The sequence below is a fragment of the Ovis canadensis genome, chromosome 15, assembly GCF_042477335.2.
Source record: "Ovis canadensis isolate MfBH-ARS-UI-01 breed Bighorn chromosome 15, ARS-UI_OviCan_v2, whole genome shotgun sequence".
In the NCBI taxonomy this organism is placed as follows: Eukaryota; Metazoa; Chordata; class Mammalia; order Artiodactyla; family Bovidae; genus Ovis; species Ovis canadensis.
The window spans coordinates 35358260-35372357 of NC_091259.1; the positions used below are offsets into that span (position 1 = coordinate 35358260).

Here is a 14098-nt window from a genome sequence, read left to right on the forward strand (position 1 = left end):
AGCCCAAGTGAGCTGCCATATTCTGCTCAGCTGACACAGAGAAAGGCGTAGTTACTCCTTCTGTTGTTTAGCCACAAACATGCACATGGTGGGCGGGGTCGGGGGTGGTGGTGTATACCTGAGTGTGAAGAGGGGCTTGCTGGGAACACTCCAGTCCATACAAACTAGAATGGATAGCAACTTTTTTAAAGAAACATAATCACAGATGCTCAGGAGTACATAGGTCTAGAAAGGGCAACCTAGCCCGTCCTGCTGTTCAATCTTGGAAATGACCCCACGTTTCCAAGCTCTAACTTCTGCATCCATCAGTTCAGTTCAGTTCAGTTCAGTTCAGTCACTCAGTCATGTCCGACTCTTCGCAACCCCATGAATTGCATCACGCCAGGCCTCCCTGTCCATCACCAACTCCCGGAGTTCACTCAGACTCACGTCCATCAAGTCAGTGATGCCATCCAGCCATCTCATCCTCTGTCGTCCCCTTCTCTTCCTGCCCCCAATCCCTCCCAGCATCAGAGTCTTTTCCAATGAGTCAACCCTTTGCATGAGGTGGCCAAAGTACTGGAGTTTCAGCTTCAGCATCATTCCCTTCAAAGAAATCCCAGAGCTGATCTCCTTCAGAATGGACTGGTTGGATCTCCTTGCAGTCCAAGGGACTCTCAAGAGTCTTCTCCAACACCACAGTTCAAAAGCATCAGTTATTCGGCGCTCAGCTTTCTTCACAGTCCAACTCTCACATCCATACATGACCACAGGAAAAACCATAGCCTTGACTAGATGGACCTTTGTTGGCAAAGCAATGTCTCTGCTTTTAAATATGCTGTCTAGGTTGGTCATAACTTGTCTTCCAAGGAGTATGCGTCTTTTAATTTCATGGCTGCCATCACCATCTGCAGTGATTTTGGAGCCCCAAAAAACAAAGTCTGACACTGTTTCCATGGTTTCCCCATCTGTTTCCCATCCATTTAATCTACCTAGGATCTGGGAAAGGATGCAGTGAAACGATGCATAGAAAAGCTTCTTGGAGACTGGAATATGCTAGTTACTGCAAGAGATGGTGATTGTTTTCCTGACTCAGGTCAGAAACAACGGGCCTGACAGGTCTGTAGCCCCAAGGATGGGGCTGGCACGGCAGGGCCTAAGGAAACTGCAGCTTTTCCTGAGCAGACAGGGAGGGTGAATAGTGGCAAGAGGCCTTGGTGAAAAAGGAAAAGGTATGAGTTTTGTAAAGTGTATTTTGAATTAGTAAGGGAGGAAGGAGCAAGCACCAAGCCCTTCATTTGAACCTGCCCTAATCCTTCAAGTCCACAGGCACGCTGAAGTCCCTTCAACCTCAGCTGCCCTTGAGAAAGAGGGCTGGGGAGCTATGTCCTCTGCCCGAGGGAAACGCTGGGGACAGGGAGCCCACTGCTCCCAGCAAAGCCAGTACTTCCTGCTTGAAGCTCTTTCAGGGCACCTGCATTGGATCATCCGTCACTTTGCCTGGTCCTCTCTTTCCTTCCTGTTTGAACCTTCCTGGCGGAGGTCCTCCAGCGCCGGCTTGGTCTTCTCGCCCAGCGCCTTCAGCTGCTCGGTGGCCTTGGCGTGGTACTCCGCCAGGCTGCCGCCGCCCTCCTTGAGCGCCTCCAGGCGCGCGGTCAGCCGCTGGCGCAGGTCGTCGCTGTAGGGCGCCAGCTGCTGCCGCAGCGTCTCCACGTGCGCGCGCGCGCGGTCGCGGAGCTCCTGGGCCAGCGGGCTCAGCTTGTCCTGCAGCTCCTGCACCTTCTGGCGCGCGCCCTCGCGAAACTCCTCGCCCAGCGGCGCCACCTTCTGGCGGTAGATCTCCACCTCCTCGTGCCACTTCTGGAACTCGTCCAGGTAGGGCTGCACCTTCTGCCTCACCTCCTCCAGGTCCTTGTGCATCTCCTGCCTCAGCGACGCTGTCTCCTTCTCCAGGTTGTCCCAGAACTCCTGGGTCACCGGGCCCAGCTGTTCACGCACTTTGGACAACGTGCTGGCCAGGGTGTCCCAGTTGTCCAGGAGTTTCAGGCTGAAAGGGGAGAGAGAGGAGGGCTCAGGCTAAACCTCCTGGGCCCCCTGGCTACCCCCAGAGCTGCAGCCCAGCGCCCGTGCTTGCCCCGTGTGAGACCTGGGCACACCTGTGCCTGAATGTGGGGTAGCTGGGGACAGATCCTTAGCCTAGCGTCTCCCATCCACGGTCTGCCCCCCACTCCCCACTGCATCCCATTGACCAGATGGATGCAGGAATTAGAAGGAGATAGAGCTGAAGCTGGTTTTGGTGCCTGATCCTGTCTGTCCCCAAAGGTGGGCCTTTTAAGGACCTAGTCTCTACTCTTCCAGCCCATTCTCCTCTCTGAAGACAGCCATCTCTGTTGCTGGCTGGAGCTGAGAAGGGAGTTAAGAATAGGAAGGGGAGGAGTGCATTGCAGAAAATAGCAACCAGACAGCACTGGTCTGCCCCTACCATCTCGCGGTAGTTATTAAGGCTTCCAATGCTGGGATCAGACTCCTTGGGTTTGTGTGTGGGCTCCATACATACTGACTGTGTGACCTTGGGCAAGTTTCTTAACCTCTCTGAGCCCCGTGTGTGCCTCAGTAGGGGATAAACTAGTGCATGCCTCTTGACTACCGCGTCAGGAAGGTAAGCTGAGTAATGCTGGGAGCCATACCTGGCCCACAGTCAGCGCTCATCAAGCATGGGCCATGTTTTGCCCCTGAAAATTTCACCGCCTTGCAACACTCCCAAATCAGGCACAGTCTAGCATGGGCTGGGTGCAAAGTAGGTGCTCATCTCTGGCCCCACACCTTCCCCAAAACTGGGCCAAAGGCGAAGAGGGCAGTGAGTCACCAAGGACTCTCAGTTGAGTTTGACCTCCTTGGTTGGGATCATGGGTTTTTTTGTTTGCGTTTTGGACACATTGTCCAGCATGCAGGATCTTAGTTCCACAACCAGAGATGGGACCTGTGCTCCCTGGAGTGAAAGTGCAGAGTCTTGACCATTGGACAGCTGAGGAAGTCCCGGGGAGCATGCTGTGTATCAGTCTGTGAACAGGTTACTTCTAGGGTGTGGCAGAGAATGAGAGGCCCCTGTGCCCCCTCATTTGAAAATACCCTGATTCTGGGAATGGTTGAAGGTGGGAGGAGAAGGGGATGATAGAGGATGAGATGGTTGGATGGCATCACCGACTCAATGGACATGACTTTGAGTAAACTCCAGGAGTTGGTGATGGACATGGAGGCCTGGCGTGCTGCGGTCCATGGGGTTGCAAAGAGTCGGACACGACTGAGCGACTGAACTGAACTGTGCCCTGTCTTAGATTGTTTGAGCTGCTGATGGAAAGGACGTGAGTGCCGGCAGCTCCAGCAGACCCTGGCTGGCCCTGTGAGTCAGGGCACGGCCACATGGGTGGGCACAAAGGGCTATGTGACGTTGGGTGAATCATATCCCTTTCTGAGCCTCAATCTCCTTATCTGTACAACAGACAGACCTAACGGTCAATGAGGTGACGAGGCTGAGACTCTAGCATCACCTATGGCCACCCTCCTGCCCCCAAAACAGAAATCAAACCGGTGGGCAGCCCGAGCCCAGAAGCAGGAGGGAACGACTCAGGCCCAGCCAGGGACGGGCCGATCACATGGACACAGGTCCCCGTGTTTGCTCCACACTGGCCGTCCACCCAGGGCAGAGCTCAAAGGGGGTGGCTCCCGGGTGGGAAGACCTGGGTGAGACGCTAGGAGGAACTTCCAGCGCAGAAGGCCATGGTGAACCGGGGCCTCTGGCTGGCAGGGCTGAGTCAGCGCTGCCCAGTCCAGCCCTGTGGCAGGGGCATGGGTCACAGAGGCTCGTGAGCTAAGCCTCACTCGCACACAGGTGGACGCAGAGAGATTTAGCCTAACCCTAGAGGACCACTTTCGGCCCAGCTGGTCAGACCTTCTCCCCATCCTCCCGCCCCTCCTCCCTGCCCGTTGCCAGGCGTAGGGGCCAGGGCTGGAGCAGCATTCTCATCCCAGGGTAGCTATGCTTGGCGGAGGGAGAGAAGAAGGGAAGGAGAGGCAGCTTAGGCTGGGCCACTGATCAGACCCTTCCTCAGATCGACCCACTGAGACCCACCTGGAGCTGCTGGGAGGGGCACAGGCACACAGAGGCCACGCCCTTGGAATGAGGTAAGGTCCCAGGCCCCAGGGCATGTCTCAACCCAGCTGCAGAGGCCCACCCTCTCCGGTTCTCTACCCAGCTTGACACCACACCGCTGGGTCTCTCTGCCCACATCTTCTGACCTCCCTGGGCTCACTGGCCCATTGCCACCCAGGGGAGAGAGGGCGACCTCCTCCAGAGGCTCCACACACATGGAAGGAGAGTTGGAGGAACCAGGGCCAAGGGTTCTAGCCAGTCCAACCCAGCATGCCCCAGCCCAGCCTGGAATCTGGATTCCCACTGTGACCCTCACTTCTGGGGAGAAGGAACAGATCAGAACGAAGAGGGAAGTGGACATGGCTGCCCTCTACCTCCCCAAAGTCCAAATCCTTCAGGACCTCCCGGTCACCTTCCTCCCCTCCCCACCCCATCACCACAGTCTGTGCTCAGGAAGAGACTGAAATTGATGCACTCTGAGTGACTGATAAACCTCCAAGGGTCTCATCTCTCCGTGTGGTTTGGTCCCAGTGTGCGTATTAGAAGACCTGGATTCTGGTTCCCAACTCTGCCATGGATGGAATATGGGCACCTGGCTATGTCTCCAGCCCTGCCTTAGGTTTCTGCCTATCAAATGGGGTTAATAATATCTACTTCTCAGGAATCTATTTGCAGTTTTACAGATAATCAGGTTTCAGTCAAAGAAACAAATCTCTAAGGAGAAATTTCAATTTTCAGCCACAGATAAAGAATTCTGAAGGTAGGGCCAGGTCCCTTTACTGGGCCTCTGGTTTCACATGGTTATGTTTAGTTGCTTCTTCTTGAGAATGTTCGGTAGGTAGAATAGGGAAAAGGAGTCCAAAATGGTGGTGGCTAAAAGACAAGGAAGGTCAAAGGAAGGTCCGAGGACCAGAGTGAAGACTTCAGCAGCACTCCTGGCTAAGCCCAGTTTGCACAGGGCTGCCCAGGTGGAGGGAAAAACGTATGAAAAGAGGAGCCAAAGCACTTTTCTCCCTTTCTTTCTCTCCCGCGTGCGTGCGCCCTTTCTCTCTCTCTCCCTCCCCCGCGCGCTCCCCCACGCTTTTCTCCTCGTGTCTTTAGATCAACGTGTCCTCATGCCTCGAAGATGGATTTCCCTGCCATCTTCTAAATAAAATAGAGCTGTAACACTGAGCTGTAACACTGATTTGTCTAACAGCTATAAAGTGGTCCTTTCGAGACCTGAGTGCTATAACACGGTCTATCCAAGACCTGAGAGCTGTGACTCGCCGAGGGGGCTTTAATGACCGTCACTCCAAATCTTTGTTGTGACGAGACAAAGAACCGAGGAACAGACACTCGCGTGACAAGAAGAAGGCCACCTGCCAAAAGCCCTACTTCTACATTGGAGGCTCATCCTGACTTTAGGCTATGCTGTCTGAGGACGGACAGGTGTTTGTAAGAAAGGAGAGATTTATTGAGCCCCCTTCATGGTCTTTGTACCTATTTCATGTGTATTTCACAAGAATTCTGGCCTTCCCTGCTGGCTCGGCTGGTAAAGAATCCACCTACAATACAAGAGACCTGGATTCCATCCTTGGGTTAGGAAGATCCCCTGGAGGAGGAAATGGCCAACCATTCCAGTGTTTCTGCCTAGAGAATCTCATGGACAGAGAAGCCTGGTGATTTCTGGGTGGTCATAAAGAGTCAGACATGAGTGGCCAACTAACCCTTTCAGAAACTTTTACAACGCTAGCATATCAGAGGTCTAGCCCCATTTTACAGAGAACATCAAGGCACTGAGATGTTAGCTCTCTGGCCCTGGGTCATATGAGTAAGTGCCAAAAGCATCATTTAAACTGAGATTTTCTTGACTCTGAAGTCTTCACATCCAGAAGACAAAGCCCCCTGATCCTGCCATTCAGGCTACAGCTCCCAGTATGGGCCCAGGGGACCCTTCACCCTGGGAAGGACCCAGACCTATGCTGGACAGACGACTGCCCCTTAGAGCTTGTCTGGCCCCTCTCTCCGCTAGACTGGCCGCACCACAAACTTGGTTCCTTCCAGTTGTCTGCCCAGCCAGGGGACTACGGGGACTGGTATCTCCAAGCTGAGGAGGTTGAGGCCTGAGGTCGAGAGGTACTCAGCGCTGGCCTCAGGCCCAGCGGCACAGTCAGGGTAGGGCCTCAACTAGGAGCCCGGATCCTGCCACCTGGGGACGTTATCAGTGGGTCCAGAGGGCAAGGTGAGGAGAGAAGGCGGTAGGATAAAGGCTTGGGGCTCAGCAGCCTTTGACCTTCCTCCACCACCCGCTCCTCTGGGATCAAACAGTTCAAGGAGGCTTTTGGGTCAGCTGCACCCGGGACTGAAGCCCAGAGATGGAGATCCTGGGGAGGGGGATGTGGGCGCTCAACTGTGTCCCATCTCTGCACAAGCCCCTGCCCTCAGGCCTTCTGTGACTTCACTCTAGACACCCCAGCCCAGCCAGCTGAGTTGTGTCCAGTCTGAAGAAGCCAGTCCCCCTCTCACATCACCCCCACTTTGCAGGCTGTTGGCAGGGCTTAAAGTGGGGAAGGACCTGGAAACAAAGGGCAAAGGGATGAGCGAGGTTTGTCCCCCAATCCCTTCTCCCATCTCACCAGCCTCTCCCTGGGGAACCAGGCTGCTCAGAAATGGGGTCTCCCCGGGTCCAAGCCATAGGACTAGCAGAGAGCCGGGTGGGCCCCCTCAGCTTTCTAGAGATTTCCCAACTCCTAGCAGGCCTGGGTGCCTCTGGCTACCTTCTGTCGGGGCCTGGTCTAGAGTGATCAGCAGGTGACCTTTGCCCGGCTGTGTGGGCCCTCACGCTGCCCTGTGTCCTGGGGACGATATAAAACAGGTCCGAACCCTCTTGCCTGCGTACGCAGTTCATCCCAAGAGGCAGCCGCTCCAGGTAAGGCTCCCTGGGGGTTGCGGGGAGGAGAGCAGCATGGGGAGGGGTCTGTGCCCAGCCCAGCCAGCGAAGCCTGCAGAAGCGCTTGTAGAGCTGAGGAAGCCTTAAGGCTTGATGGATGGGGAGACCGAGGTCCCTAGGGGAAGGTCACTTGCCCAAAGCCACACAGAGCCTAGTGGTGGAGCCGGGACTGCCACTGGCTCCATTTTCTGCTCACTCTGCATGTTTAGGATTAGAAGAAGACTCAGACACCTCAGTCGTGCCCCAGACAGAAAACCTGAGCCCTGGCGAGGGCAGAGAGTCACCCAGAGTCACTCAGTGTGTTAGTGGCAGAAACCTGGCCAGAATCCAGGTGTCTTGATTCCTGGTCTGGGGGGTTCCTGCTCCACGACCCTCCTTGCTCTCTCTGCTCTGGGTCCCCAAGTCCCCTGTCAGAAAGCCCATAACCTCCCCCACATTAGCCCTCTCTCCTCCCGACTTGACCCAGCTCAGGCCCTGCTTTAGGGACCAGCGCATCTCCCCAGGGAGGGCTGCCTGGTGGTGAAGGGGGTGGGGACTTGAGGAACAGCTCACAGGTCCCTTCCCTGCAGGAACCAAGGCACCATGCAGCCCCGGTTGCTCCTTGTGGCTGCCTTCCTGGCACTCCTGATCTTGCCCGGTAAGATGCTGGAGGGGACTGGGCTGGGGGCAGGGACGGGGCAGTTTGGCAGGTGGCTGGGGAATGCAGGGCCCCGATGGGAGCTGGGCAGGAGCCAAAGGTTCCCCAGAGGCTGATCCACCCCACTCAGTGCTGCTCTCCTCATAGAAGCTACCAAGGCCGAGGAGGGATCCCTTCTGGACAAAATGAAGGGCTATGTGAAGGAGGCCACCACAACTGCCAAGGATGTGGTCCAGAAGACCAGGTATGCCCTCACCTCCCCGCCCCCAGTCCTACCTGCCCCTGCTCGGTGAGAAGCTTGGCAGGGGGCTGTGCCTCCCTGAGCTTCCTTTCTCTCTGTAAGGCAGGCTCCCTCGCAGGGAGAGATGACGGAGGGGCACTGCATCTTGCCTCTCCTCCCTCTGTCGTCCTTCTTTCTCCCTCCTTGCCCTCACTTCCATTTTCCTTTCCTGATAATCTGGTTGGAGGTTTAGCCCCACCCAACTTAATTTCCAGAGAAGGCAATGGCACCCCACTCCAGTACTCTTGCCTGGAAAGTCCCATGGACGGAGGAGCCTGCTAAGCTGCAGTCCATGGGGTCTTGAAGAGTTGGACATGACTGAGCAACTTCACTTTCACTTTTCGCTTTCATGCGTTGGAGAAGGAAATGGCAACCCATTCCAGTGTTCTTGCCTGGAGAATCCCAGGGACGGGGGAGTCCGGTGGGCTGCCATCTATGGGGTCGCACAGAGTCGGACACGACTGAAGCGACTTAGCAGCAACTCAATTTCAGCCCAGTTTGTGTGTGTGTGTGTGTGTGTGCGTGTGTGTGTGCCAGTGTGTGTCTGTGTTTCTGACTTGTTTCAAGTCCTTGGAGCATGTGAGCAGAAGTCAGTGCTTCTTCTCCCACCTTGCCCCTGCCCACCAGTCCTCTGCTATCCCCACCCAACTTCCCCACCTCCACTCCATCCTCATGGGCATTTCCATAGCAGAGGTGTTCACAAACACTGTTACTCCTCAAGACCCACTATGGAGTAGATATTATTTTCACCATTTTGCAGACTAGGAAACCAAGGCTCACTTAACCAAGTGACCTGCCCCAGATCACACAGCTATCAACCCTCTGATGACTGTCCAAATGAGAGACTGCCTCCCTCTGCCCCACCCCGCCTGGAGCCACCAGGATGTACAATTCTAGGGGGGATCACTCGCCTCCACTAGAATGGCAGTCCTGACCTTACACATCTCCCAAATCAGTCACTCCTCTCCAGCTTGCTTCAGATCCACCATCTGCCCGCAGCTGGAGAAACTCGGGTTGACCTTGGTTGGGTTGCCATCATTACCCTCAGCATCCTCTCCTGGGGTGCAGCTATAGGGGGTCCCAACCTTGGGGCATTGCTGGGTGGGGTTGAGAGGGCTGGGAGAGCGCCAGTGGGGGGAGGGTGGGAGTGCCATAGTTGTCACTGCCTAGAGACAACTCTCACCCCCACCCCAGCTGCTCCCCTCACCTTTTTGACCTTCAGAGACTGGATGACTGAGAGCTTCAGCTCCCTGAAAGACTACTGGAGCTCGTTCAAGGGCAAGTTCAAGTGATATCCAGGAATCTGCTTCCAGTCCCACACAGTCTCCACCGTGAGGCCGTCTGAGATCTCAGTACCCCAAGTCCACCTGTCTATCCATCCTACTAGCTCCTTGGGTCCAGCAGCCTCCCAGGGCTGCCCTCAAAGGTCACTTACAAGAACAGCATTCTCAGTGACCTCTCGCCCCACCCCGGACCGGGCCCACCCCAGGGTGTGCTGGCCTTCCAATAAAGCTGGATGAGAAACTGCCGTGAGTGGGGTGTCCTGCACTTGCCATGTCTGGGCCGAGAATGCGCTGGTGTTCTTCTGTGGGCGGGCTCGGGACTGACTCCAACTCAAGCAGGCCTGGGACTGGTGCCCCACCCACCTCTTAGCAGCTGGGTGGAGCAAGGTAGGAATGACCTTACCTCGCCTGCCTGCATGGACAGTTTGGCGTGGAGGAGCAAAGGGGACGCTAGGTCTGGCAATATTTGAATCCACTCTCAAGTACTATGTAGCATGATTGAGTGTGTGCTCTGTGCCAGGCCTTGCACCTGGCATTTTACATCATTATCAGAGTTGAGACTGTGAGTCTTCATCAAAATTCTGGGGTGGACGTGCACTGCCTGGGCTTCTTGCCCCCACCTCCCCCAACTGCACTTGGGGGAAGGAGGCCAAAGGGGGTCGTGGTTAAAGTAAGATACACCTGGGCTCTAGTCTTGGCTCTGTCACTTCATATCAGCCTCAGTTTCTTATCTGTACAGTGGGTACAATGGTACTTGGTCCATTGCAGGTCTGTTGAGAATGTATGAAGGCGCTGAGAGAGTGCACAGCACCTGGCACCTCCAAGGCACCTGGCAAATGGCTGCCCTTGTCACTACAGGCTGAGCTGACTGTCCCCTTGGGGCCAGGACTGGAGTGGGGGCCCTGTGTCCTGGGAATTGAGGAGGGGCCCGAGGTCACCCAACACAGGCTGCAGCCCTTGTGTCCCCACCACCCGTCAAATGTTCATGCAGGAGAGTTCCAGAACCACAGATCCGCTGAGCAGCTCCCCTCCCTGCTCTTCCAGTGATAAGACTGAGGCTCCCAAGTGTGAAGGCACTTGCCCAGTGTCACTGAGTCAGTAAACTGACCTCAAGCCCAGGTGAGCTGCCATATTCTGCTCAACTGACTCAGAAAAAGGCTTAGTTACTACTATTGTTGTTACAACGTAGCTCAAATGGTTAGGAACTAAAAAAGCCCACTCCTTTTTGCAGTTAAGATACACTGGAGATGGAGGAGGGGTAGATTATCCAGCACCAAGGGCAAAATGCCCTGAGAGGAGAGGGAAAGAGAAGCCCCCTGAGTGCACTGCCCAGATCTTTGCATCTTAAAGCCACAAGCATGCACATGGTGGGGGTGGGGTGGGGAGAGGAGGTGTGTACCTTAGTGTGAAGAGGAGCTGGCTGGGAACACTCAATTACATACAAACTTCAATGCCTGGCCTTTTTTTTTTTTTTAATAATCAGGGATGCTCAAAGGCACATATTTTTAGAAAGGGCAACCTAGGGCATCCTGCTATTCAGTCTTGGAAATGAGTTCACATCTCCAAGCTCTAGCTTCTGCATCCATACCACCCAGGATCTGGGAAAGCGTACAGTGAGATGATGGATATGAAAGCATCTTGGAGATTAGAATGAGCTAGTTACTTGCAAGAGGTGGTGATTATTTTTCTTAGGTCAGAATACAGGGGCTGGCAGGCTTGGAGCCATGAAGATGGGGCTAGCACTGCTGAGCCTGAGGAAACAGCAGCTGTTCTGGAGCTGGGTGGGAGTGTGAGGAGTGGCAAGAGGCCCTGGTGACAAAGGATGTGTTTGTTAAAGTACATTTTGAATTAATAAGAGAGGAAGGAGCAAGCGCCAAGCCCTTCATTTGAACCTGCCCTAGGAAGGAACCACAGGAAGGTTACTGTGGGAACCTTGAAGTCCACAGGCTCATTGAGGTCCCTCCAACCTCAGCTGCCCTTGAGCAGAAGGGCTGGGGAGCTATGTCCTCTGCCGGGAGAAACGCTGGGCACAGGGAGCCCACTTCTCCCAGCAAAGCCAGTACTTCCTGCTTGAAGCTCTTTGAGGGCACCTGCATTGGATCATCTGTCACTTTGCCTGGTCCTCTCTTTCCTTCCTGTTTGGGCCTCCTAATGAAAGAGCATCTCCTGCCCCACCCTTCAGCCCCCAGACAAGCAGTCCCTGTAACATTAAGGCCCTGAGAGGCCAGTGTTTGGAGCTCAGGACTCCATTGGGACATCACCAGGTGTCCCTGACCACTACCCCCTGGAGGCCCCTCCAGGATCCCCCCATGCCCATTCTCCCCAAACAGAATTTTTGGCTTTTGGAAAACTTTATTGTTTAAAAATCATCATCGAATCTTCAAACAACAACAACAAAAAAAACCCATCACGCGCGTTCCACTCCGGAAATGTTTATTCTAAGAAACCGAAGAGATGCCCAGGGTGGGGCAGCCCGAGGCATCTCACTGGGCGTTCAGCTTCTTGGAGGCCTCGTCGATGGCGGCCAGGATGCTGACCTTGAGGCTCTCCAGCACGGGCATCAGGCCCTGGCGGAGGTCCTCCAGCGCCGGCTTGGCCTTCTCGCCCAGCGCCTTCAGCTGCTCGGTGGCCTTGGCGTGGTACTCCGCCAGGCTGCCGCCGCCCTCCTTGAGCGCCTCCAGGCGCGCGGTCAGCCGCTGGCGCAGGTCGTCGCTGTAGGGCGCCAGCTGCTGCCGCAGCGTCTCCACGTGCGCGCGCGCGCGGTCGCGGAGCTCCTGGGCCAGCGGGCTCAGCTTGTCCTGCAGCTCCTGCACCTTCTGGCGCGCGCCCTCGCGAAACTCCTCGCCCAGCGGCGCCACCTTCTGGCGGTAGATCTCCACCTCCTCGTGCCACTTCTTCTGGAACTCGTCCAGGTAGGGCTGCACCTTCTGCCTCACCTCCTCCAGGTCCTTGTGCATCTCCTGCCTCAGCGACGCTGTCTCCTTCTCCAGGTTGTCCCAGAACTCCTGGGTCACCGGGCCCAGCTGTTCACGCACTTTGGACAACGTGCTGGCCAGGGTGTCCCAGTTGTCCAGGAGTTTCAGGCTGAAAGGGGAGAGAGAGGAGGGCTCAGGCTAAACCTCCTGGGCCCCCTGGCTACCCCCAGAGCTGCAGCCCAGCGCCCGTGCTTGCCCCGTGTGAGACCTGGGCACACCTGTGCCTGAATGTGGGGTAGCTGGGGACAGATCCTTAGCCTAGCGTCTCCCATCCACGGTCTGCCCCCCACTCCCCACTGCATCCCATTGACCAGATGGATGCAGGAATTAGAAGGAGATAGAGCTGAAGCTGGTTTTGGTGCCTGATCCTGTCTGTCCCCAAAGGTGGGCCTTTTAAGGACCTAGTCTCTACTCTTCCAGCCCATTCTCCTCTCTGAAGACAGCCATCTCTGTTGCTGGCTGGAGCTGAGAAGGGAGTTAAGAATAGGCAAGGGCAGAGTGCAGTGCGGAGAATACTGACCAGACAGCGCTGGTCTACCCCTTGCTGGGGGGCCCTGATCCTGCTTGTGGATCCCACTTCTTGCTTCTATGGGGCCCATCAAATAGGAGGTGGGGGTTGGGCCAGTCTGGCTGCTTCTTCCCACAGGCTTCTCCATCCCCCAGCACCAACACCCCTGACCCCTGCCCCAGGCACAAGCGGGTTCTTACTTGAGCTGTTTTCCCAAAGCGGAGGCTTCAAATTGGGCCACATAGTCTCTGCCACTATCCTTGATTGCTTCCACATACACGGTGGCAAAATCCTTCACCCGATCCCAGGACGACTGTGGCTCATCTTGCTGCCAGAAATGCCGAGCCTGGCTCCCTGGGAAGGAGAGGGGAGACCCAGATCAGACCAGCTCTGGGCTGGGATCTAAGCAGAAGTGCTTGGCAGGGGAGAGGGGTGGAAAGGAGTAATTCTGCTTCCTGGGCCCAGGAGGGTGGTCCGCAGGGGTTCAGGGAGAAGCCTCCCCCGAGTCGTTGGCTCCCTAGGTTGGGGGCACCTACCCGTCAGGAAGAGCACAGCCAAGGTCAGCACCACGGCTTTCATCTTGAAGGGATGTGGGTGACCTGGAGGAGAAGAGGGGCCCAGCTGAGCAGGGCTTGAAGAAGCCCATGCATCCCCTACTGACTCCAGCCAGGGAGGAGGAGGCGGGGCACAGGGTGGGGAGGGCCAGGGGTCCAGAGCCCCCAGCCTGGGGTAGAGGCTCCGGCCAGCATCCCAGAGCCTCAAATGCCTAGAGCTGGGGAGCGGGTAGCAGCACTTACCTCAATGGCCAGCAGTCTAATCAGCCAGCTCTCCCCCAGCCTATTTATGTGTCCAGGCAGGGCTGGGCTCAGAGGCTGATAAGCCCAGCCCAGGCCTTGCTGCTGCTCACTGGTCCTGGCGATGTGGAACTCAGAGTTCAAGGATCAGCTCTGTCCCTGGGGCCAGACAAATAGAGCAGGCAAACAGGAAGCTACGGGGGCTGCAGGGCCAGGGATCAAGGGTTCCAATAGGGGTGGGAGGGGGTGGGTACAGGCTTGCAGGTCCCCAGAGTCGGGGTCAGCTGCACCGGCCCGTCTCCTCCGTGGGGATTGTGTGCCTGCCATTGTCCATTGTGCCATCGCAGCGGGTGAGAGGAAGGAAGGAGGAAAAACACAGAGGCTGCCAAGGCCGGCTGGGACTCCTCCACTCAAGAGGTATTCTCCCCTGCTGGCCCCTCGCATTCCAGGGTGATTATCTCACCCCCACCCTGCCCCAGCTTCACAAAGGCAGCAGAGGTTTCTCCCATCAAGGCTGTCCCATCTCTCTCTCACCCCCACCCCTCGCTCTAGGCCCTCGC

At 56.1% G+C, this 14098-nt stretch overlaps 2 protein-coding genes and 1 pseudogene across 3 annotated transcripts; 1 reads left to right on the forward strand and 2 right to left on the reverse strand.

The window, feature by feature from the left end:
- Window positions 1–165: 165 nt before the first annotated feature.
- Window positions 166–2530, reverse strand: LOC138420129 (apolipoprotein A-I pseudogene; annotated as a pseudogene).
- LOC138420059 (apolipoprotein C-III-like) lies at window positions 1326–9506 on the forward strand. 2 transcript variants are annotated; one of them, XM_069553161.1, is made up of 6 exons: window positions 1505–1854; window positions 4089–4161; window positions 6987–7040; window positions 7631–7698; window positions 7846–7942; window positions 9201–9506. In XM_069553161.1, the coding sequence occupies exons 2-6, from the start codon at window positions 4157–4159 to the stop codon at window positions 9268–9270; spliced, it is 294 nt and encodes a 97-aa protein (XP_069409262.1). In that variant the 5' UTR covers window positions 1505–1854; window positions 4089–4156; the 3' UTR covers window positions 9271–9506. The 2 variants fall into 2 exon arrangements, with proteins under 2 accessions (XP_069409263.1, XP_069409262.1); XM_069553162.1 differs by lacking the exon at window positions 6987–7040 and having other exon boundaries at window positions 1326–1854.
- Window positions 9507–11677: 2171 nt separating this feature from the next.
- On the reverse strand, window positions 11678–14059 carry APOA1 (apolipoprotein A1). Its single transcript, XM_069555271.1, has 4 exons — window positions 13542–14059; window positions 13281–13343; window positions 12945–13098; window positions 11678–12345 (listed from the first exon to the last, which is right to left on the reverse strand). The coding sequence occupies exons 2-4, from the start codon at window positions 13321–13323 to the stop codon at window positions 11745–11747; spliced, it is 798 nt and encodes a 265-aa protein (XP_069411372.1). The 5' UTR covers window positions 13324–13343; window positions 13542–14059; the 3' UTR covers window positions 11678–11744.
- Window positions 14060–14098: the final 39 nt, after the last annotated feature.

Bases quoted from the DNA above. Each gene is read 5' to 3' on its own strand.
- LOC138420059 (XM_069553161.1), top strand. The intron at 7,699-7,845 runs GTAAGATGCTGG...CTCTCCTCATAG, and splicing joins GGCACTCCTGATCTTGCCCG to AAGCTACCAAGGCCGAGGAG. The intron at 7,943-9,200 runs GTATGCCCTCAC...TTTGACCTTCAG, and splicing joins GATGTGGTCCAGAAGACCAG to AGACTGGATGACTGAGAGCT.
- APOA1 (XM_069555271.1), bottom strand. From the start codon at position 13,323: ATGAAAGCCGTGGTGCTGACCTTGGCTGTGCTCTTCCTGACGG. The intron at 13,099-13,280 runs GTAGGTGCCCCC...TCTCCTTCCCAG, and splicing joins GGCTGTGCTCTTCCTGACGG to GGAGCCAGGCTCGGCATTTC. The intron at 12,346-12,944 runs GTAAGAACCCGC...CTCCCCTTTCAG, and splicing joins GCTTTGGGAAAACAGCTCAA to CCTGAAACTCCTGGACAACT.